Consider the following 25,863-nt stretch of genomic DNA (forward strand, 5'->3'; position numbering starts at 1 on the left):
ATGTTCCTTCAGGATACAAGTTAATTACAAGTTTTACCAGATCTTTCATAAAACATGGTGGAGTATCCATTTATGTGGCAACTAACTTTACTTTTGATTTTCTTTGCATTAATGTCAAGGAGTTATGTGAGGAGCAACAATTTGAAGCTGCGGCGGTGGCATTCCCAGACCTTAATCTGATTGTGGTTGCAGTGTACCGTGCCCCAAACTCTGACATAAATATTTTTACTGACAAACTTGAAAAATGTATTTTATTTATTAATAAGTCTTATAAGTACAAAAACAGCAAAGTTGTAATTGCTGGAGACATTAATATTGACCCTAGGAACAGTGATCTTAAGATTAGAGGTTTCTTAGATAGGCTAAGGTCTTGTGATTTTTTTGTTTAAATTTTGAGCCTACCAGACATAGCTCTTGTTTGGACAATATAATTACTAATTTTCACTATGAAGATGTAGACTGTAAGGTAAAACAGCCTCATCTATCAGATCATTTGGGATTAATATTAAGTATTGAGCCTAATACTAGGCATCAAGGTGGTACCGGTACTGACAGTGCAAAGGGAATGAATAGTAAGAATAAATCTTTTAGGCTACTGAATGATTCCACTGTAAATAGTTTTAAGGTCATTCTCAATAATATTAATTGGTTAGATTTGCTATTGCCTTACAATTTGGTTGAAGATGCATTTGATTGTTTCATGGAAACTTTAAAATACTGTTTTGATATTTGCTGTCCAATTAAAACTAAGCCTACGCAGCCTAATGATGTACCGTTAACTGGAGTAATGTCTCATTGTATAGATAAGAAATGGTATACTGTTGAGTTGAAAAATATTAGATCAATAATGTTAATCTATTAAAATAAGTCCCTTGTTAATCCTAACTACAAAATCAGTTACTTGAGGTTAAAGCAAATTTACAGGTCTCAAGTTAAGATAGCAAAAAAAACAGGCAAATGAAAACTATATTATGAATGCTACAAATAAATGTAAAGCAGCTTGGCATATCATTAACTCTGAGTGTGGAAGGCTGTCTAATTCAACAAATAAGTATGATAGGCCTATACCTATTTCTGTCAATGCTTTGAATACTCATTTTATGAATGTAGGAAGTAGGCCTAATGTTAACAGTACTACAAGTCATGATAATGTCTCTGATCCTATTGATATATTATTGTCAACATGGAATGCACCTCCTCCAAATGTTTTTAAATGGAAAGAAGTTACTGTAGACCATGTAAATAAAATTGTAAATAGTTTAAGTAATTCTAGAGCTGAGGATGTCTATGGTATGTCTAATTTTGTTCTAAAAAGATTGTTTCTAGCATAGTAGATCCTCTAACTTTCCTGATTAATTGGGTTCTACATGAAGGTACCTACCCTAAGTGTTTAAAAATAACAGTTACAGTACCAGTTTATAAGAAGGGTGATAGGCAGGATGCTAATAGCTATCGACCTATTTCACTCATTCCTGTAATATCTAAGATGATTGAAAGTGCAATAAAAAGTCAACTAGAGTGTTATTTTGAAGCCAACAAAATGTTATCCCCATCTCAATATGGGTTTAGGAAAATCTTTTCTACTATTAAGGCTGTGGAAGATGTTGTATCACATGTAATGAGTGGTTTTGAGGCCAAAAAAGAAACATCTGCTGTGCTATTAGACCTAAGTAAAGCTTTTGATGTTGTTCCTCATAATGTTCTTATTAAAAAACTACAATCTTATAACATTAAGGGAAAAGAATTATTGTTAATGGAGACATATCTGACTGATAGATATCAATTTGTAAACATTTCTGAAGAAAAATCTGATGTTTTAAGAGTTTTAAGTGGGGTACCTCAGGGCTCTGTCCTAGGCCCTTTTCTGTTTGTGATATTTGTCAATGATCTACCTGCTTTTATCCCTGATAAATGTATTTTATATGCAGATGACACGACACTGTTAACTTCAAGCGCTAATTCTGAAACTAACTGTATTGTTAAAAACTATATGGTTGAGAGATCTAACCTATGGTTCTGTGCCAATCAATTGTCTGTAAATAATAGTAAAACAGAGGAAATTGTATTTAGTTTATGTACCGTAACTTAGATGATAAGACTGTGAAATTGTTAGGAATTACATTAGACTGTAAATTGGGCTGGCATCATCACACAAGTACCTTGTGTACTCGCTTATCTAGAGTAGTTTTCCTACTAAGTAAGCTAAAACAGTACACAAATGACAGTTTAGTCATAAATGCATACTATGCCTTTTTCCACTCGCACATATTGTATGGCCTAATCCTGTGGGGAAACACCCCTGGTGCAAAGGAGGTTTTTAAATGGCAAAAGCGAGCAATCAGATGTGTTTCAGGTATTGGCTTTCTGGATAGCTGTAGATCACATTTTACAGAGCTAGGCATACTTACTGTTCCCTCAATGTATATTCTTCAATGTCTGATCTATGTTAAAGAACATTTGGATGAATATAACCGAAGAGGTAGTTGCCATGACCATAACACTAGAAATAAGGGCCTAATTGATTGTAAATATGTTAGACTAAGTAAAACACAACACAGTTATGGTTACATTGGGGTCAAACTGTTTAACCCTTTGAACGCCGATATAAATTTAGTAATTTTTTAGATTACGCTCATTTAAGGTGAAAAAATAAAAATGAAAATTCCTTAAAGCTAATTTTTTTATTCATTCCTAATGACTAATAGTCACACAAAAAAATAAATTTTACAATAATGTAGTACTTGCATTAAAATAATCACATTTTTTCATAATAATGGAATATTTAAATCAAAATCAAATTTAAGTTACAGAGTAATCAAATGCATGTGATGAAAAATATGAAAACTATGTACAAGGATAAGAAAACAAATAAAGTCTAATATGCTGATCTTGATTAGTTTCATAAGTTCTGATAATAATAGATTTAGGCAGTTGTACAGTAAACTTCAAAACAAAAATCGGGATGAAGCCATGGGGTCTCAGGACATGACTTGCAGCCATAATTACACAACAGAAAAGAAACAATAAAATCTTTATTATAACACCTAAAACATGGTAACAATAACTTTTTACAACTGTTTGTATAAGGAATGACAACGCAAGAACACTTCCCAAAGGCACAATGCGTGCTCCACTGACAGTCGGTAATGGTGGATAGTATCGTCATCGGCGTACAGACGGGAGTGGGAGAACAGCTGCCAGCAACAAAACAATTTACTGTTTACCTACTGCGGCCAGCTGACAGCTGCAACTGGATTATTTGGTCAAGCCAGTAGATTACTTTGTATTGTGGCTTATGTATTGAACTTATAAACTTCAAAAACAGTAATAAAATATATTTTTATCGATCGGCGGATTATTTCGTCTTTGGCGTTATGAGACCAAACAACATCGCGGATTATTCCGTCTACGGCGTGCTAAGGGTTAATAAGTTACCATTAGCTGCTAGGAATGTTACTGTACATAATTTTAAAAAAGTTTTACAAAATTGGTTAAAAATTAAAGCCTTTTATTGTGTTGAGGACTGGGAAACTGCTGACATGAGTGACCTTAAGTTTTAACAATACATAGCCTACCATTCTAGTCTAATATTTTATATGTTTTATGTAGGCCTTTATATTTATATTTTTAGCATAGAGTATATTTTATGTACCTATTTGACAATGTCTATTACAATGTTGTATGTTGTTTAATGACAATAAAGAATTGATTGATTGATGTAAAATTGGATTGATATGTTGGATTTAAAATCAGTTTGGACCATGTGAAGAACCCCATTTTTGTAAAGGCAGGTATTCAAAACTTCAGGTATTTATAACATCACCAAAGATTAGCTTCTACAGAGAGAACTGATCTGAAGTTTACCTTGCTGTAGAGGTGCCGCAGTCTGTAGCTCTGGTGTTTGCAGGAACTATCGTTGCTGGAAACGTCATCACTATCATCCCAGCGCTGGTTGAGACCCACTCCACTGTCAGACATGGCGGGTGGAGAGGGGGAGGGGGCAGTGTGAAATGTTTCTGGAGAACTGTGGTGGTCTGTCATTACTGGCACTAGGTCCAAACTCAACCTGCAATAAACTTGTATGCATTTACCTTGTTACAGAATTATAAAGTGTTAATAATTTTGTCTTGTAAGTAGGATATGATTATAAATGAAACAATTCTGATTTGAATATAAAGCTCAAAAATCAGTTAGGGTCAAGTACCTAAAGTTTTCCATCACAAAAACATAAATCCAACTAATGCCTACACTAATAATTTGTTTTAGAAAACAGTGTTATGTCTCCAAACTGAATTCAGTATTTTTTTTATCACATCATTACTTTTTAGTATATTTAAAATTTGGTCTTGAAAAATTGTGTACAATTAATTAGTATTTAATTACTTTTACTTTTTCAAATTAAGTGTTTTTACTTTTAAACTCCTCGATTTTATTAATAAAATGTTTACAAGTTTTTGTAGTTGAATTATTTGTATTGACTGACATCCCAATCCCCCCACCAATTACCAACTTAATTGTTATCACTCAGGACGCTAACATGAACAGCATATAGATTGTTGGCAAATTTTACTCCATTTCATTGCTCCTTGTCGTGTTACAAATGCGCCCTAGAGTAATCCTGGTAAAGATAAAAAATGTGTGCTTCTAGCGCAACTACGCTGAATCTATTTGATCACAATCTGCCATGGGTGATCCACATGTTTCTAATTCCAACAATTATATTCAAACAGAACTATTGCATATTATACATATTGTAAAGTTTATTAAATTCTATAGGAGTGGGATGTATTATAAATATTAATAATCTAAACCAGCACTGAGTAAATTTAAAAAAATTAAACTTAATTAAATCTTGTTTCTGCCATCTTCATAGTAGCATAAAAAACTAATGGTTCAACCATAAAAATATTGTCTTTGGTAAACATTAGTTACAGCGTTAGTTAAATGATTCGAATAATTCCTTGAACACAATTCAAGTCAAAAGGAACTGGAATAACAAAAGACTGCCACACTGTTAATGGAATGATGTTATTACATTTTTATACATAAATCCAGGGCAAATGGCAGTACAACATTTTTTAACCCTTCGACGGACCGCGACGTACGCCGTACGTCTAGCGTTTACCGCTGAACTCGGCCCGCGACGTACGCTGTACGCATCGCGCAGTCCGATCTTATAACGAATATATTTCGGTTATTTTCGGTGTAATACATTAGAGTTATACATCGTTGGAAAGAACATGAAATGAACTATCGGTTTATCGATACCTATGTATCGAAAGCCGTTCAACATGTAGTTTATAGTAGACGAAAAACATCGATCAAGGTGTCGCGACTTTGTCTGCTGGCATGACGATGTTATTGTTTGTCTTTAGCTGTTTATTTGTTTGGTTATATTTACATACTATTTCATAATGTTACTTTTGAGTGTAATTTTAGCAATTATGTTGTTTGAAAGTGATTTTCACTGTGGTTTCAGGACAAATCTAATTGTGAGTTTATACTCGTATGTGCATAAGTGAAGTGAAACAGTTTTAGATTTAGTTTTTAAAATTGGTTTGGATTATTGTTTAGGACAAGGCCTGTTTTATTACTTTATTTCATAAGTTATGATGGGTATACTTATATTTTGGCAATACAATCACTTTTACAAGTATAGGCTTAACAGAAAATCATTTAATGTATGTATAGGTAATGTTTTCACAAAACTGTGAAAAACAAGAAATTAAGTGGACCACTTAGGGGGTGTTCAGTTCAAATTAAATAGTGCGTTGAAGGGTTAAACAAGAACATTACTGTAAATAAATTATTTCATTATAAGTTCAAAATACCACTATATAATGGCAGCACAAAGAAGAGAGAAATAAAGTAAGATCATGGCATTGAATTTTACCACCTGACTCTTTGGAATGGCAATTTCATGCCAGTTGCCTGAGAGAATTAAAAGTTTTAGTAGAAATCTACTTTTAACTGTACATTTTAGCAAATATTAAGTATGCAGTGCTTGGTCAGTACTGTAATGCAGATATCAAAGACAAGTTACTACGAGTATATAACTTTTACTATAAATTTAAAGACTGTTATAAAACCCATCTTTTAACAGAAATAGGTTTTTCAGAATGTATGTACGAGGTCTGTCCAAAAAGTATCTGACCGCCGACCAGTAGGCAGCCACAGCGTAACCGACCGGCTCTAAGCGGTTATTGGAGGGGAGGGGCGAGCCTAATCCTTCCCATATTAGGCATTGAATACGATCTGGTCACTCAGTGAGTCACAGCGCTCTGTTCAGTACAGTACTGCTGTGTGTGTGCGTCGCATTTCAATATGCCTGAACGTGTTGAGCAGCGCATTTGCATTAAATTTTGCCAAAAACTTCGCCATTCAGCATCAGAGACGATTACTATGATATGATAGTTTATGGTGACGTGTCTATTGGCGATACACAAATAAAAGAGAGGTTTAGGCGGTTTAAAAATGGCCACATATCAGTGGAGAGTGATGACCGATCTGGCAGGCCTTCAACGGCCAGAAACGCTGAAAATGTTGAACATGTTCGTGCAGCAATTCATGAAAACCATCGATTGACTGTCCAAGAGCTGGAAGAAGATTTAGGAATACCAAAACCGTCAGTTTGTAACATTTTACACCAAGATTTAAAAATGAACCGTGTTTTGGTAAAATTTGTTCCTCGGCTGCTGACAGAAGACTAAAAGAACTGTTGACTTGAAATCGCAAAGGACAATCTGGATTTGATAAAAAGTGACCCAGGGCTATTTAAAAAAGTTATTACTGGTGATAAGTCATGGGTTTATGGCTACGAGCCTGAAACAAAGGCTTAATCTTCAAAGTGGAAAACTCGCGAAAAGCGACGGCCGAAAAAAGCAAGGCAAAGTCGAAGCAATGTCAAAACAATGCTGACAGTTTTATTTGACCAGGACGGCGTTGTTCATCACGAATATGCTCCAAGAGGCCAGACAGTGAATAAGGAGTATTATCTTGAGGTCTTAAGGGGACTATGAGATGCAGTGCGAAGGAAACGACCTGAACTGTGGACAAGCCATGACTGGATCCTGCACCACAACACCGCACCAGCTCATTCCTCAAATCTTATTCAGCATTTTTTGGTCAAACAAGACATCAACCAACTACGACAGCCTCCCTACAGTCCTGACAAAGCTCCTTGTGACTTCTGGCTATTTCCGAAATTAAAAATTCCTTTGAAAGGAAAAAGATTTTACGATATTGAACAAATAAAACAAAATGCGATGAAGGACCTGTTAGCCATTCCGCAAAATGAATTTAAGGAGTGTTTCCGGAAGTGGGAGGAGCGTTGAAATAAGGTAGTGGCTTGTGGAGGGGAGTACTTTGAAGGGGACCAGATTGCCGTTGCCGCTGAGTAACATCAGTTCATGCCAGACGTCAAGGTCAGATACTTTTTGGACACACCTCGTATATATAATTTCTTGATCGGGAAAAAAGGCAAAATCAACTATAGAGCAAAAATTACTAAGACCAGAGTAAATTTAAATGGCCATAAATATACACTTTTTAACATATTTTCTTGATCATAGCAACAAGGCAAACTCAACATTGGCGTTGGAAATATAATTCACTCGAACCAGCAGTGTTTATATACGTGCAAAGCCGCAGGTAACTGCTAATAATATAATAAAATTAATTAACCTCATATCATTACCCACATTTGTTTCCGCCGTGACAGGTCTTCCTTGTCCTCCTCACTAGGCTGCAAAACTGGCTCTTCTGAGTTTGGCACGTCTGTTTCTCTGCTCTCCTGAGAAACAGAGAAAAGCAAAACACAAACTAATATGAAAGTCCAATAAAGAATTATAAAAATAATCTTGCAAAGAATAATAAAAAAGACACATTAATCAATTCTAAAACTGCCAATGTGTTTCTCTATATTTGTAGGTCTATTTTTACTTCTTGAAACTGTTACAAATCATTATTGTGTAACTAAGATTATGCTTATGCATTTTTCTAGTTTGGAATGAGTAACTTGATTACACTAGAAAAACCTTAAATTTACTTTAAAAAATTTGACAAAACCAGCTGTAAAACTTTTCCTTGAAATTGTAATTTTTGAACTTCCTAGCTCATTCATAAGATTTGTTTATATAAATCAGAATAGTCAAAAAAATGCCAAATTTATTGATAAATAAGTGAAAATAAATTATAATAAAAATTGAAGATGTTAGCAATTGCTAATAAAAACATAATCTTTACAAGCCAGTAAAATGTAGAAATTTTTATCTAACCGCAAATTGTCTTCTTTAACAGTTACTACCAAAGTAGGTGTTACTGAATAAGTAAAATTGTATAATTTAAACAGTACTTAAATAAAAATTAACATATAAACTAATATTGTACAATTTATAATTCATGCTGTCATAGAAAGGAAAATAAATTTACAACAAATTAATGTTACTAAGCAGTCAAGATGTGATTTTTTAATTTACACACAAAATTCTCTTTGGTAAGATAGAAGATGGCATATTTCAGTGTATAACTTTATTCACTTATATGGCAGCTGATATAATTATGTAATATATTCATACTCAGTTTACAAAAAAAATGTTTTAATATGAGATATTGATAGTTAGGTTCATTAGAAAAACAAAAATACCATATTTACTGCATTATATTAAATTTAATAGAAACCAGACTGCACTTTTGCTAGCTATGAATCTTTTGACTTGACTTTTAATTCGAGAATAACTGACTCAGTTTAAAACTTACAGAATCTTGTTGGGAAGTCTCCTCGAGTTTAAGGTTTAGCTCTTTAACCTTTTTCTCCCTCTTAATAACTGTCTGGGCTCTAGAGTGGAGTTCAGCTTCAAGTTTGGAAATAGCTTCTTTCTGGAAAAACACAATAATAAAGAAGCATAATACAGTGTTGTTGAAGGACCTAACTTTATCAGGAATATCATTGAGTATGATTTTATTGTAAGCTTTACTAAAATAAATCTTTAAATTTTAGTCTCCAATAAATTAAACTTCCTTAATATAAACATGGTACTTTTTAAGAGTTATAAATTTTTACTAACATGAAATATAACTAAATCAATTCAAATTTAATGCTTCTTTTCGAGAATATTTACTTTGAATTGGAGTATATAAAATTGTTACTCTGATGTGGAATAATAAAATTGTGTTTATTAAGCAATTGTATAAACAATTCAAATTATAATTTTTGATTGGCACAATCATACTAATGCATTCTGTGCATATAAGTAGATAGGCTACTTAATTAATTGATCATAACAATTCACATAAATGAGTTAATATTAATTATTTGTTATATTAAGTGTTTTGTTCTTTTCGTTACTAATATAATAAGTGTATACAAGTATTTTGTACAGTTATACACAATTTTTAACAATGTTGTAAATTTGTTATAAATATTGTATTATAAAAATTTGTATAAATAGTTTATATGTTTAATGTAGTTTACCACATATACAATATTTCTTAACTCAAAATAATGAAATTCAAGTACTGATAATGAAACAATGAGAAGGAAAATATTTTAAACATTCAGAACATTTAGAAAATATACATACATGATGACTGACGATTTCTCCTACGATGCCTTCCTTGAGAGCAGAAGTGAGAGAGGCCCATGAGGGTGGAGAATCAGGGGTGAAGAGGGGTGGTGAGTTGGTGGATAGTCTCCGATCTGAGGGTACATTCAAGTCTATCCAACATAGACCTTCACAGAATTTCTCTGCTGCTAGTACCTTAAATAAAACGTTGGTTTTACAATAAACTTATTTAATATCACATTATTCTTTTAAAAATTTGTCATTATTATTTGCTGTATAAATTTTAATCTAAAGTGACATTTTTATGCTTATATTATTAACAGTAAAAATGTAGACAACATCAGTGAAAAAAATCACTCAACGTACTTAAATTTAATAAGGTATGAAAGGATTTTTAACATTTACTATTGTGAAACATGACTATCGAAGATTTGGTATTTGTTCTATTCTTCTGGTGTAAAAACCTAAAATAACAGATTAAGCACGCACAAAAATTTAGAATAAAAGACATAAAAATTGAAATGTTAAAACCAACTTAATAACAGAACAGTTATACATAAAAACATATCTGGGTTCCCATATCAAAGCCAAAAGAATCACAAATAAAACATCACTATACAAGTGCAATGTTTGTTAAGTGATGCACGTGCCACAATATACATGCAGTTTTACAGTAGGCCTACGTATGAGTAAACTGCACTCATAGCAGTTTTTTAATGTAAATATTTCTGCTCTCAAGTATGATTCAGGTGTTTAAAACCTTATTTTATTGTTATTTAAATTTTCATGTGTGTTTAATCTCATGTTTTAGGTTTTCACTCCTAAAGGAAAAGAGAGATATTTTGTGTTTGAATTTTTATACTATTTACTGATAGAAAATGTCTAAAATCCTGTGATACAGTGAGCAACAAAACATGTCCTCAAATTTATACATATTATTATTATTATTATTATTATTATTATCATTAATCATGTAATACATTAGTAAACTCTTCATTATCATGGGCATTTCACCTCCTTAAGTATTATCACTTGTGTCTGCATTGAAAAATTTTACATTAAAAGAAGTTTTAACGCTTAAAAATACTTTGGAAATATATGAGGTATGGCTATTAAATAACGGGACTGACGCTGCAGTGGAACGAGTGCGCATGCGCCAACCAACAATGACCAACAGCTGTGTAGTTTGAGACTTCCTCTTCAGAATGCAGTTAGTCTCGTTTCTGTAAACAACATCGTTGTGTCATAACGTTCATTTATGTAAGTGTTGTTATTTTGTTTTGCCGGAAAAATGGTTAGCGAAATAATAGAGCAACGAATTGTTATTAAATTTCACGTTAAACTTGGAAAAACCGCTACCGAAACCTATAATTTACTAAAAGAAGTGTATGTCAGTGAATGTTTATCGCGGACTCATGTTTTTGAATGGTTTAAGCGTTTTCAAGATGATTCGCGGCCAGGTCGTCCTTCAACATCAAAAACGGAAGACAATGTCGAAAAAGTTGCTAATTTGATTCGGTCTGACCGACGATTAAGCAATCGGGCAGTTGCTGAATCTGTAGGCATTGATAAAGAATGTGTACGGCAAATTTTACATGACAATTTGAACATGCGAAAAGTGTGTGCAAAAATGGTACCAAAAATTCTTACGATTGATCAACAAGCAGCTCGTAAAAATGTTTGTACTGACACTTTGAATGCCATTGAAAATGACCCAAATTTATTGGAAAGAATAATAACATGTGATGAATCGTGGTTTTTTACTTATGATCCGGAAACGAAGCGCCAATCCATGCATTGGAAGACCTCAACTTCACCGAGAGCCAAAAAAGCAAGAATGAGCAAGTCAAAATTTAAAGCAATGATGATCGTTTTTTTCGATATTCGTGGGATTGTGTACCTTCACTGGGTTCCTGAAGGTCAAACAATTAATCAACATTACTATCTTGAGGTACTTAATAAACTACGTGAAACAGTAAGAAAAAAACGACCCGAAATGTGGAAGGACAAATCATGGATTTTGCACCAAGACAATGCGCCAGCTCATTCCGCGTTATCTGTCAAGCGGTTCATGACCAAGTACAGAATCCCAGTGTTAGAACATCCACCTTACTCGCCAGACCTAGCACCATGCGACTTTTATCTTTTCCCTAAGGTGAAATCTGCATTGAAAGGTACGAGATTTGAATCCGTAGAAGCTGTTCAAGATAAAGCAGCAAGACTCCTGAAAGAGTTGACAGAAGATGACTTTCAGCATTGTTTCCAACAATGGAAAATTCACATGGAGCGTTGCAGGGATAGAGAAGGGGTGTATATTGAAGGTGATAATAAGTAATTATGTTTAAAATGAAAACAAATTTTTTTACAATATCAGTCTCGTTATTTAATAGCCATACCTCGTAAAAGCAACGTTATATTTCCTAAAAATGTAACTTGTATTTTTCTTAAATAATAAAGAATAAACTGTTGGCCAATATAAATAGCCACTATTTGCTATTTTTTCAGAGTATCAGTGAAATTCACTTATCTCTATATTCTAAAGGATCAATTATGCAAATAATAGAGAGTTTACTTTATTTATTTTATTTTGAGATATTTATATAATTTAGTAGCATATTTACTTATTAGTAGTAAGTATGTAAACAATAACATATGGAATGTAACAATGATAAGTAAATAATAAATGGAACAATATAATAAAAAGTTATTCAAAAAGACTAAAAGTAACATAAAATTTCATAAAAGTATATTACACTATTACTTAGACAGTTAATAGAAAAGATTTTCTGTCTTCTTCAATTAACATGTTACATGACAATGTGGTCACCTGGCAAACACTATAAACTTACATAAATTAAACAATAATGAACTCCGTGGCATCCATACCCTGCTGTAAGACCTAATAAGTTTACTAAGTATTATACATAATATTAACTAAACATAACATTGCCTATAGAAAATGCAGCATACTTACAGACAGAGGTTTGATTTTGTCTTGAGGTATAACAAAATTATTGTTTGTGAATAACACTTCCTGTATTTTTCTTCCCACAAATTCTTTCAATTCTGTCTGTTTCAACTCAATGCACTTCTGTACTTCTGCCAAGGCTTTACGCTCTATAGAGATCTACAGGAAAAATGAAAAGGTGATGATGTGACAACATAAAAAATGAACTTCAAACTAAACAATAAAATAATAATAAACAAAAATTGTAAAACAATATTTAAAACTTCAGAATAGAATGGATCAGTTCTTAATTATATCTATAGATGCACAAATAACTGAAAACCATTACTTTCGTAATTTTTAGAACATATTACTACAGTGTAAAATATTGTCATCTTGGCATAGAGCTTGAAAATTACTAATTGCTATGAAATTTAAGGGCCTCTCTTATACAAAATCCAAAACTTGAAATATATCATATGTCTTGAATAAATTTTGAAGACATAAGTATAATAAAATAATAAATGACATGCAACTAAGAAGTCTTTAGTGTAATTTATAATATACAAAGATTTGTAACTGACCCATATAAGTAAATTTGTACATACTTAAAAATAACATAAATATTTTGTCAAGTGTTTTAGTTTAGGTTTGCTATTTATTTATTCTAAGTTTGGTATACAAATTTCATAATTGAATAAAAATAAGTCAATTTTAGAAAATCTTAACATTTATTACAAATTTTCCAATCCTACACTTTTTCGTTAGTTACTAATTACTAGTTTCAAGCTGTGTAGTTATTTAATCTATTAAAAAAGACTATTACATACTTAATTCACATCTGTATTACTACTTAAAATCTCAAATTTTGCTATTCACAAATTCCTAAGCAAAATTAATTACTGAACATTTGAAACTGACCCATCCTTTTCCCAAAAATGTAGGATGAAAAATTAAAAAGTGCAAAATTAAACAAAATTTCAAAGGATCTTATAAATTAGTACTGGATAGCTTGAATAATAAATCAGTGTAAATATAGTTACAACTTCATACAGTAATTACATCAAAAACAATTTTGAGCAAGTCCACTTCAAGTTACTAAACTGTAGCTTATTTATTTGTAAATTTGTTTTGAAGACAATAATATTAATTTACTTACTGTGTTACTACCAAAAACTGTTGTTCTGAAGTAAACCCTTATTTTTTAGTTAATAAACACTATTACAAGATAGCCAAGATATCACAATGTACTATTCTTGGTGCAAAACAATTGTGAGCATACAAGCTAAGAACATTTGAACATGCAAGGTCTTTTGTACAGTCTCTGAATCATAGGGAAAAATCAAAACATATTTCATCATCTACATAATGTCTTCCCATAATCATAAATAAAAAATAATAAAACCTGTAATAAATTGAATGAATTTTCCTTACCACACATGGTCAAAATGTGACTTACAAACAAAACAATTAAACAGTATATACTTAAAAAACAATTTCACCTTTAATTATGTTTGTCAGAGTAAGTATTAATTCACTTAGATGGTGTGATGAAAATTCCATAATAATGACAATTTACTAATTTTCTGTGTGTTTTTATGACTTCCATCAATGACATTTTTGGTAATAATTTTGTAGGTTTCTTTTTAATATGTAATTTCAAAAAACTTCTTATCAAATGGCTCATCTCCACTCAACTGTCTTGATAAAAAAATGTTAATTTAAATGTCTCCAAGTATCAGTCCTAAAATTTTCTTTTTACTATTTGTTTACCCAGCAGGCAAGAATTTCTTACATCACACACATGCAACACAATCTTTCCTGCAGCTGAATGAATAAAGACATTACATTTATCAGAAAGGAAGGGATAATAAGAGACTATAATGGTTTTAAGTCTCCCCCTTTAAAATACTCTGTATCTATCTGCATTAAAAAACAATATTACGAACCACAAACCTGATAAAACAGCAACAACACTCAATCTGAGAGAGGCAAGTAGAGGAGTTAATCAGCTAACGAGTTTTTGAGCAAGGGCAGTGCATAATCATACTTTACTTTATACTCGTATAAGAGTGTCAAGTGTAGACACCACAATTCTACACCTGATCAGGCACTATGCGCTCTTAACCATCACTTTTTTTCTCATTTGTGTAGGTGACAATAAACAAACAAACTCACAGCAGCAATCTCCTCGTCTCTCTCATACTGAAGCAGTTGCCTGTTCTTGTCGAGCTCAGCTTCGCGGTGGCGCAGGGTAGCCATGTTGTGCGCCTGGTGTTGCTCCAGGCGCTGCCAATCTTCTGCCAGTCGCTTGCACTGTGCAACGTATGCCTCCTCCATCTGCTGCCTTTCCTGTTGTCAACACAATAATACAGAAATCAATATGAAAGAATATGCAACAACTAATGTTTCATTTATTATTACATTTTAAAATATTATAACAATTTTAACATATGAATAAACAGAATTAAATATGGAACAAGAATATACATACACAAGATCCAAATACATCCAGAAATTTTCATAGACCCAAAGGGCTATAGTGAATAAATACTAAATTTAAATAAAGCAAACACAAATAAATACTTAAGAAAAAAATTATTGGGAGGAAACAAGATTCAGGTTGAACACCATATTTTTAATTAGCATCACAATACTGACATGTTTATATAATGCCAGTCTTATTTAGCACATAAATGGCACAAACATGGGCTGTGTATTTGAATTGCATAATGTCAAACTGTGTCAAACAACTAGTGTCAAGTTCGGTCACATTCAGGATTTAAAGTTCGAAAAGTTCAGATAATTGGCTTTACGATTGACATAGAGGTGTTAACTGTACATTATTTCCCAGTGTGATCTGAAATTCCAGTATTCAGCACTTGCACTTTTATAATACACATCTCTATATTGCTACAGACAGCATCTATCGAAGTGGCAGAGTCTCTTGAGACCCTGATCGGTTGGAGATCCATTCTTATAAAACTGTGATCGCATAGAACTTTGTCAAAAAGTTGTTTCTCTATAGGGTGAACCAGATTGTCAATATTCACATCTCCAATCGTAATGGTGTTATTTTTCATTGTTGGTAGTGTGTTGAGCACTTTCCTTAATATGTCAAGCCCGGGATGAACAATCTCTAAATATTTATCAGGAGGATGATTAACTCCAAAGATATTAAGTGATCTTTTATTATTTAGCTTCAAGTTTACTGCAGTAATTTCACACTCCAATGGAATACTTACATTTTCAATATTCAGACTGTTAATTACATTTCCAATCTTAACATGCTTAAATATGGCAACTCCTTCTTTCTTAATGTTTTCTCTTCTAAATGCTGAGATTAAGGAACAATCAACCAGTCGGATATCCTTTATTTTGTCCCCATCTTGGCCATGTTCAGTTAAAATCAAAATATTGGATGAGATTGAGCTTAGTAAGTCATTTAATATGTCAATTTTATTCTGTATACAGTATTGCCTAAACACAAACTGGAATTTGAAAAAGACCACATACTTAGGAGTAATATTTTTAAAGCATTAATGACATACAAGATAAAAACAGATTTAGAAAATTTTTGAAGGACTATATTGTTCGTAAGGCTTTGTATTCCTTACAGGAACTTTACTATCAGTAATATTTTATTATTTTATCTGAATTTATTTTTATAGAATATTCCAATTTTTATAGTTAATTATATATTTCAATCAATTGACACTACTGAATGTACAGAATGTGCAAATATAAATAAAAATTGTTTTCTATTGTCTATTGTCTATCCTCATGGACAGTTTGCGGATATATCTGTATATGTATTTTAAATGAATTTATAATGAGTCTGAGCTGTCCACCTTCAAACTTAATTTAGAACAGTAACTTAATTACGAAAGTCATTTAGAACAAACATAGAGTAAGCAAATTAAAATATAACTCAACAAATTTGAAATTGATGTGTAGATTAGTTCTTCTTCTTTTCCCACACAACTTTAAATGAGTTCTGGAGAATTTTTACATTTTCACAAACCAATATGTTTGCGCCGAATATACAGTGCGGGTTCCTTTTGAGGGTTAAATATTTTAAGTTGATTTAACACAGTTTACAACAATACTACATCACACTGTATTTAACATACATTTAAAATAGATTGAAAACTAAAACAAACTTTCATTTTTAAGGAAAAGAAGAACAAAAGTACTCACAACAAAACAAGAACAAAGTAAATATAACTGACAGTGACATGTTGAAGATAGAGCTTGTATTGGCTACTCGTTAACTTATTTACATTCAAACATATAAACCAATATTTAAAACTTTTATTTTTGTGAGACCTTTCAATAGCGAGGCTATCTTTGTCAGAAACATCACAAAAGTTGAAGGCTTCACAAAAATAAAAGTCTTAAGTATTGGTTTATTCGTTTGAATGTAAATAAGTTGACAGTGACATGCTCATAGTTTTACATTGGTAGATGACACACCCACCATCCTTAACCTTTTTTCATTCCTTGGCAACAAATCAATAAACTGATTGAAACAGCTACAATATTATCTCAAATTGTTCAGATTGTTTTTTGTCTGAGGCACTATTCAGAGTCAGTGGAATTTACTATAGTAACCCCTTACGTGAATGAAATATAACAAGTTAAGTCTGCAGGGCAGTTAAATATTATCAAAAGAGTTAATTCAACGTAAACCTAAGATTAACCAGATCACTAATTTAAGTTTATAGCTTTAAATCTGATTTTTCAAACGTACCTATTTTATTCTACAGAATAAGTGTGTATTACATAAATATTAAATTTATTAGATTAAACTAGTAATAGAACATTACAGTAATCTTCAATTACAGTAACCTAAACCTACCTGCTCCAGCTGTTTCTGAGCCTGTTCAAGAGCTTCCCTTTTCATTTGTTGCTCTTTCTCCCAATCTTGTTCTTTTTCAGCCTGTTCCAACTGAAAATAAAAAAATAATACTAACTACAAGGAAAAGTTATTCAGATGACACATGTCAACCCTTTCACTACAACTAGAACACAATGTCCCAAAGAAAGAGAAAAAATATACATTAATAATAATTTTGGAGGGATATTGTTTAAATCTTAAAAAAGGAGGGTATCTTTGATTTATTATATTTTCAGTTGGTATTTAACATTTTTGTAGTTTATCTGTTCCAGTAACAGCTGGATCATTTCGATCATATTCTTGAAAAGATCTGTCATATTTTATTATGTAATATTTGTAATTGTTTTCAAAATAATGTGATAATGATTTTATTTGTTAGTTAATAATAGTCATAGTTATTATGCAAGCAAAGATCATCTTAAATGTTGGCTTTCATTTACCAGTTGAAGGAGAAGTATACATAAGTAGTATGCTGAGAAAAATCTTTGTCTTGTAATGTTCCCCTATGTAACAAATGCTTCATTAATTACCACTAATATGTAAGAATAATAAATATTGTATTTTGGTTTGAAAAGTTTGTTTTGTATTATTTTATAAATCCAGTTAAGAAAGAAAGTGTTGTCTTATTTTTCTTTACAAACCAATTCAGACACATGTGTCCACTAGGAAAAATTTATTCCTACCATAGCTCAACACATTTTGTAAATAAATCAGTGTCAATTGCTCAAAACTCTTATTTTAGCAGTTGAACACATTTTCTTAAAAATTATTTTATATATTTTAAACAATGGGCTCATATTAATTAGGGTATTCAAAAGAGCTTCAGTTAGCCTTAAAAGAGAATCAAATTTTGAAACTCTTTGAATACAATGTAAAACAATTTAAGATAAGACCTTCTTTTTAATTTCATACTTAATTCTTGAGTTATTATGAGGTTTAAGACTTATTCCTTAGTAAATTTTTAAATTGCTTACCTTGAATGCTTCTTTTTCCTTTAATAGCTCTGCTCTCTGGATTTCAAGTTTTCCTTTGTTTTCTGAATCCTCTCTAAAACAGTAAAGAAACAAGAATAATTGGATGCATGAATAAATTTAATGAAAATAAACATATATAAAGAATTGAAAATTACTATATAATAACTCATCTTCAGTGGCGTAAGTAGGAATTGGCTTTAAGGGTGAATATCATTCTAATTAAAGAGCATACCACCAATGGAATAAATTTAATTTTGAATAAATTGGATGAGCTTAGTTAAAATTAAAATATTTTACTACTGTATCTCAAATAAGAAATATTGATTTCTACTTTTAGGGATATTATGAGGGTTCACGGTTTTTACTGAAACACAAGAATTTTACTGTACAATCCTAAACCAAAACCTAATCTTTCTTCATTCTTCAATTATATTACATAAGGCTCATGTGAATATTAAAATAAAATCTCTGTATACTTACAAAAATAACAGTTCTATTAATCCATCTCATATGAAATAATATGACCATGATTTTATATAAATCTCACAAATTCTAATGTTCTTTCTACTTTACGTTATAGACTGTTATTTTTATATCAGATTAATTTTTGTTCTGAATTCTTTAATTTTGTTCTTTTGAAAATAAGTTGTTATTTTCAAAACATTTATTGTGAATAACAATAATTAAAATCTTTTTGATAAAATGATTAATATATAATGATTTAACTGCCCTGAGGGTAGTTTTGTTACTATTGAGACAATGCTAATCCTTAGAAAAGGTTAATAGTTCAAACACGAATATCAATTATGATTATATTTTAAGTGTAGTAGAGTTTCACATATTTTGTAACATGTTACTTATATAGTCAGATCCTGTAGGTATTTTACTAACTCTAATGAGTCTAAGTTTATTTTTTCCTAAATTTAATGTTTATAAAAAAAGACAAAGGATTTTATCTAGGTGTTATAATATATATAAGAAGTAATATTTATTTTGACAAACAATGTTTTCAGCATTTTTCATCAAATTAAATAAATTTATACTTTTTCATACTTATTATATTTAAAAATTTAATTTAGAATATTCTCTAAATTAATAACAGGGTACTAACCCAAGAATATTTGGATAATTTTAACACACAATACTATCGTTAGACTATCATAAGTCAAGTTCAGTATATATACAGAAAACATATACTGTATTACTTCATCAGGCATTTGCAGCAGTTACATGAGTGAGTACATATGTAAAAATGTTCTCCTTACAAAAACTCATTTGTTGGTCTGAAAGGGTTTTTATCATGAACAAGAAGGTAGAAGATCTTTAGATTGTCATAGAAATAAATTAAATAGGATTAGGAAACAATTTTGACCAATGACACATCCAGAACCAAGCCAAAGGACGAAACCGACATTATTAGTTTTAAGTAGATGAAAATTGTGAGTATACAAGTGGCATTCGGTACAAGTATAGGTTTTTTGTAGATTCTGTACTAAAATATTTAGCTTAACCAATACTGAACAGCAAATGAAGACTTACAGGGAAGTCTGTAGGTTTTCGGAGGACTGTGTGAGGTCATTGGTGGACCAACTGATAAGAGACAAGCGAGACAGGTTGAGTGACGAGTGACAGCCCTCTTTACGCATCTTTTCAGCCTCCACCGGGTCATTGTAGCGAAACATATTATTCCTCCCCAGCAGGATTTGGCAGCCTGAACACAAAAAGTTCATCGATAACAGACAAGCAAGACAGATTGAGTGTTTTTCTATAATTACTTTGGATACAGAATTGTTGGGTAGATTTTAAGTCAAACATTTTGAATACGATGATGATGAATGGTGAACAATCTTCTTGCTTTCCTATATTTGACATATAAATGTAAGACCGCATGCTTTTTTAGGCGTGCATGTGCGTAGAAAATTATGTTATATGAACACACATTCAGTGTTTGATTTGTAGAACTAGATGTGGTGGAACACACCTGGAAGAGTGTGGAATATCTACAAAAACCGGAAGTCATATGGTACTTCTCCAGAACATTTTGATAATTTGAGGTACCAAAACAAGTGTTTTTATGCATTTCTTAAAACTGATGCAGTGGGAAAATTTCCTGTGCATATAAAAAGTGCTTATGTTTTTCAGAGAGATGTACTGGAACTCAAATTAGGCACCGTGCATGTATATGTTTATAGATATATTTCATTAAGCTTTCAAAGTGGTTTCAAAACACAGTTTCAACCGATGAACTGGTTTCACTTCGACATCACATTTTGATACAGACTGTCATGTGATCTACTGAAGGCAGTTGGATATATTTTATGTAATTTATGGTCTTATTGGACAAGAATCATTTTATTCTATATTTCTGACTTTATAAAACTTTTTATTGCTTAACTAGGCACATGGGTGGTATAGAAACAACTATATCAGCAATATTTTTGTTTGTGGAGCAGAAAATTCAAGTCTTTCCTTGGGGGTGAATGTGGAGAGGGTGTTGTGGCCACATAAAAGTACTTCAACTCTTGTACTGATATAGCGTCTCAGAGAGAATTTCATGATTTAGTCTAAAAGTACGGGGATTGCTATTGGCGATAGTTTGGAGGCCTATGGAGTTTTTTAAATTAATTTATTTGAGCCAAACATGAAAGCCATTCAGTTCAACTACTTTGTGTTCAGAAGTTAGTGTTTCTTCTTTTGTTGTAATTATTTACTATTCTGTTATATACCCAAATACATTTTGTGTTGTGATATTGTTGATTCTGATTTTGTTCTGTAAGTATTAAAATCATCTGTATATAATGTAGCAATGTGATCTTTATGCCATTGAATGATCGCTTACACATAAAATACTTGGTGCAAATGGCTAATAAATAATAAATAAAAATAAAACTATTATTTTCTACACGCAACATGGCTATGGTGGGAAGAGTTGACTTAATGTGAATTTTGAGTTATAGCTTCATTTCATCTTCTACTTAGTGCAGCATCTAAAATGAAGCTTAACTCATCATTACCACTGAATCAACCCTTCCAACTATAGCTACATTACGTGTAGAATACTCAGTTTCTCCGTTGTGCTTTGGGATTGTGTCTAAAACATTGTAGTACACCTGATGAGACAATGAGAACATATCTTCATCTAGACTACACTTGATATTGTAGTCTAGGTGTCTCTGATGTTGAAACAATGCAGAGTTCATTTAGAGCTTCTTTGTTGTGCACGTTTTTGGATCTCTTCAAATGGACGTGTACTGCAGATTCCAGTAGTCAAGTCTGTGACAGTACCAAATTTCAGATTCTGCACTAAGTGGAAGGTGAAATGGAGCTAAACTCAACATTCACATTGAATCAACTCTTCCTACCATAGCTATGTTATGAGTTGAATCTTACTTTGTCTTATAATTTCAAATACTCACAAATTCCTATAAATGATTTTACAGCTATGGAAAACTGATTATAGCCTATTCTTAAAAAGCACATATATTAGAGTAATTGAAAACATATTTTTTTGTGAAATAGAAGGATACTTCCCAAAGGATAGGATTAAACTAAATGCCCTGTGTATTCATTGCTAATATCTAGAAAATTTAATAATTCGTAAACTTAAAGGTGTAAGAACAGCTTTTCCAAAGTTTGATCAAAAGTACTTTATAAAAGACTACAGGATATATTAGACATTCATAATTTTAAATGTAAAAACGCTTCCTGCTTACATGTTCAGGACTAAACCAGAAACTAAGAAACGTGTACTACCTTGTGAGAGCCGTGTGGGCCTGTCGACCAGGCTGCCGTTGACCCAGCACTGAGCATGCTGTTGAGGAATCAGAGTCGCCACGCCCCCATTCAGCACAATGCTGCAATGCTGATTCTCCACATCCACCCCACTCAGCATAATGTCAGGCTTCACTTCTGCCTCATCTGTACCTATCATTGTCTCACCATCCTGGAATGACAATCACAAAATGTCAGGCTTCCGGTATGGACAAGGAAGAGAGAGTACTATTTATTGACTAAAAATACTAAATTACTAATGGCAAAAATTTTCAGTTCAGATTAAAATAACAATTATCAAGTTTGATTCATCCAATTTTTTAAATTAAAATTGAACCTAGCATATACCTCCTACTTTAATCTGGTACATTATAATGTGATAGATTATAATATGATAGAATATATTAAAGTAATTTGATACAATTATATAATACGTACATACGTACATAGATTATTGTGGGTTTGCACAATATATGCTTTTAATCTGTAAAAAATATGAGCATCATTTTTTATTATTCATTAAACTCATAATAAACTGAAAATGTTTTTAAATTTTAACTACTCCTAGTGATGATAACAAAATATTAAAATATAAACATAATATATTTTATAGAGAAAATATTTATATAAATTATCCAACTATATAAATTATCAAGTGAACAAAAATTAGCTGCTTATATTCATGCATACAAACAGCAAACATGTGGCAAGTGACAAACATAAACATATAAAATAAAAACTACAAGAAAAATATTATTTACAAAAGTATGAGAATTATTTTATTAGATTATGTATTTACAGCTTTTGAATTCAAACCAAGGAAAAAACATGTTTTAGTGATCGGTAATTTGTGTATTACAGATCAGACAATAATTAATGATGTGGTGAATCTCGTCAGTTTCAAAAGTCGAATCCCGTTGATCGATTCTTATATATAAATCAATGTTGAACATTCAGTGGATTCAAGATTCGGGATTTACCTTCGAAAGATCCCTAGTTCCCACAAAACATTATTATTTAGGAACAGCCGGTAAAACTAACATATTTTCAATTCAAAATACAAACAAAAAAAGCATTTCACATTTTATTTACAGTGTTGTTATGCAACAAAACATAATACTGTAGTGATAATATACTTTTTTTAATGATAGTTTGCATTAAAACAAGGAATTATTGGTACATAATTAACATCTATGTATGATGGACACTGCCAGAAGAATGCATTGTCATAACTCACAGAGAAATACAATACAAAAATTATATATCGATATTTTGGAACTCTATGACAATACTGTTACATCACGGGAATGACGCAGTACATTACGCGTAATACAGTACATGACGCAGTATATTACGTGTAATACACTACATGATGCAGTATATTATGTGTAATACACTACATGACACAGTATATCACATGTAATACACTACATGACGCAGTACATGTATTTCAATAATATCATTATCATTATTTAATGATAGATAGATAGATATCATTATTTAATATTATCGAAATACAACAATGTGCATCAATGTGTTCAACACTGCCACTTTATGCACTTTTTACACCCTCAACATCCATGATACCGCGCATTACAATTTTTTACTAAATACTCTTTTCAGAAATATTACTTTCTTAAAAACAATGTATATTATTAAGTGAAAATGCTTGTTTTAATAACAATATCATTAAGTTATTTAAATGCAATTCAAAATCATAATCATGATTTATGTTTTTAAAACATCAACTTCATCAACTGACCTTGAGATGGTAGAGGGTCACACCAGTGCTCAGCAAGTTGTCGTCTATGCCGACGAGATGTGGCATGTCCGAGTCAAGTACTACACCAGTCCCGGCCTTTCGTAGACCCAGTGCCTTCTGCTCCTGTAATATCTTTTGTGTCTCCCGCCACTTTTCAGCCCACCGCTCTGTCAACACTTTCTCCTGTGCCTCTTTCTTCTGTAGTGTGGCCAGCATCTGCGGTGTCTCTACTGTCTGTAACATGAAATGACATAAATATTCATAACTTTTTATCAAATTAGATTACGTTACACTCTGTAGCCACTAAGGGCTAGTGAGAGGTAACTGTAGCTCCTTGAAAATCCCACAAGTTGTGAAGTGCGGTCGGTAATACGGTTTTTGTTGGTTAAGCACAATAAACCAATTGAGATTTATCACCAACTGTGTGAAGCTTACAGGAACGAAATGATTATTGAAGGTGCAATGCATCATTGTGCACATCTGACATCATCAAGGCTTTGTCCATTATTCATGTACAATAATAGATTTAAGTACTGAAAGTCTTGTCACAATAAAAATAATTGCAGGAGCTGTTAAATTATTACAAATAAGTTACATCTAATTTTTATTTTTATCTACATAATCGACTATAATGTCAATTTCTTCTACTTTGAATGGCTACCTTCATGAGCCAAATAAGAATTTGTCTAAAATAATGCTTTTAAAAACGATATAAAATTCTTATGAGTATTCATTCTACAATACTTCAAAGTTTTGTTCCATTTAATTTGGGTAATCAATTAACCCTTTGGACGCCAACGCCCAAGGCTGCCGCCCTACCCATCACGCTAGTGCCCGAATCAACTGTACTAGCCGAAACCGCCAGCCCTGTTTTGACGTTTTTGTAACCTATTACGCTTTGCTCTGTATTATCCTTAGTTTTTATGTTAATTGAATGTTTTTTTTTTATTTTGTAGGAAATTATATGCGCTATCGAATAGTGTTATTATAAATAGCATTTAGAATGGAACTACATTGTTTATGATGTGGTAATGCCTAACCAAAACATTTGTTTACATAAAAATTTCACTTCAGGCCAAAATATTGGTACGAAAAAAAATATTTTTAGCTATGGGTGATATTTTTATTCGTTACAGATATTATATGTAAGACTGCTCACAAAAACTCAGAACTGAAAGTTGAAAAATAGTTTCATAACAAATATTTTTAATTAGTGTTAATATTAGAAAAAAATTTACTATAACTAGAATTAATTTTACAGTAGGAAATACGTTTGTACATACTTACATAGTATTAAAATGAGACCATCTTCTCACTACTATAAGTCTACATCATAGATTTTCTTCAAAAAAGTAAGAAAAATCTTTGTCAAAAAATAAAAATAATTATTTACAAATATATATACATTTGTCCCCATCACTTCTAACATGTGTGTTTAGGGAAACACAATGAGTAGACACTTTTTTTACATTTTGTGCAAAAATATCTTGTTTTTCTTCTTTTTCCACCTTCAACTGTACTTAGTCTACTGCACACAGAACAATTTAGTTCCTTGGAATTGGGCAATTTGTCAAGCGGTTCATCACCCGCGCGCTGCACTTGAACTGGCGCTTGGTCACCAAGCCACTCGGCTGCAAGTCCTTCAACCAGTGCAATTGTAAAATCGAGCCTTGATACAGGATTGTCTGTGTTGTTTTTATATAAGATATATAAGTTTAAAATCATCCGTCCAAAAATGTGAAATGTCACCTTTAGCCAATATTTGAGTGTACGACGTTCGTTCAAATAACAGTATAGCATCTGGTCTGAAGTGTCTACGCCGCCCATAAAGGAATTATATTCACGTATGATAGATAGCTTACTAGTAATAAACACTTTATTTCCTTTTCTCTTAGATTTTAATTCATTTTTGGCCTCAGCATTTGTTGACAAGAGCAGTACTTGTT

General features: G+C 31.7%; 1 protein-coding gene across 1 annotated transcript in view; it reads right to left on the reverse strand.

The window, feature by feature from the left end:
- LOC124373969 (kinesin-like protein Klp98A) overlaps positions 1 to 25,863 on the reverse strand; it is a 114,273-nt gene that overhangs the window by 16,419 nt on the left and 71,991 nt on the right. The window contains exons 9-19 of the mRNA XM_046832280.1: positions 23,918 to 24,151; positions 22,138 to 22,327; positions 19,924 to 20,095; positions 18,385 to 18,457; positions 17,372 to 17,461; positions 14,689 to 14,862; positions 12,538 to 12,690; positions 9,582 to 9,758; positions 8,758 to 8,877; positions 7,701 to 7,792; positions 3,865 to 4,066 (exon numbers count right to left, since the gene is read on the reverse strand). Coding sequence (XP_046688236.1) covers positions 3,865 to 4,066; positions 7,701 to 7,792; positions 8,758 to 8,877; positions 9,582 to 9,758; positions 12,538 to 12,690; positions 14,689 to 14,862; positions 17,372 to 17,461; positions 18,385 to 18,457; positions 19,924 to 20,095; positions 22,138 to 22,327; positions 23,918 to 24,151 — 1,677 coding nt within the window. The remainder of the gene's footprint in view (positions 1 to 3,864; positions 4,067 to 7,700; positions 7,793 to 8,757; positions 8,878 to 9,581; positions 9,759 to 12,537; positions 12,691 to 14,688; positions 14,863 to 17,371; positions 17,462 to 18,384; positions 18,458 to 19,923; positions 20,096 to 22,137; positions 22,328 to 23,917; positions 24,152 to 25,863) is intronic.

The sequence above is a fragment of the Homalodisca vitripennis genome, chromosome 1, assembly GCF_021130785.1.
Source record: "Homalodisca vitripennis isolate AUS2020 chromosome 1, UT_GWSS_2.1, whole genome shotgun sequence".
NCBI classification, from domain to species: Eukaryota; Metazoa; Arthropoda; class Insecta; order Hemiptera; family Cicadellidae; genus Homalodisca; species Homalodisca vitripennis.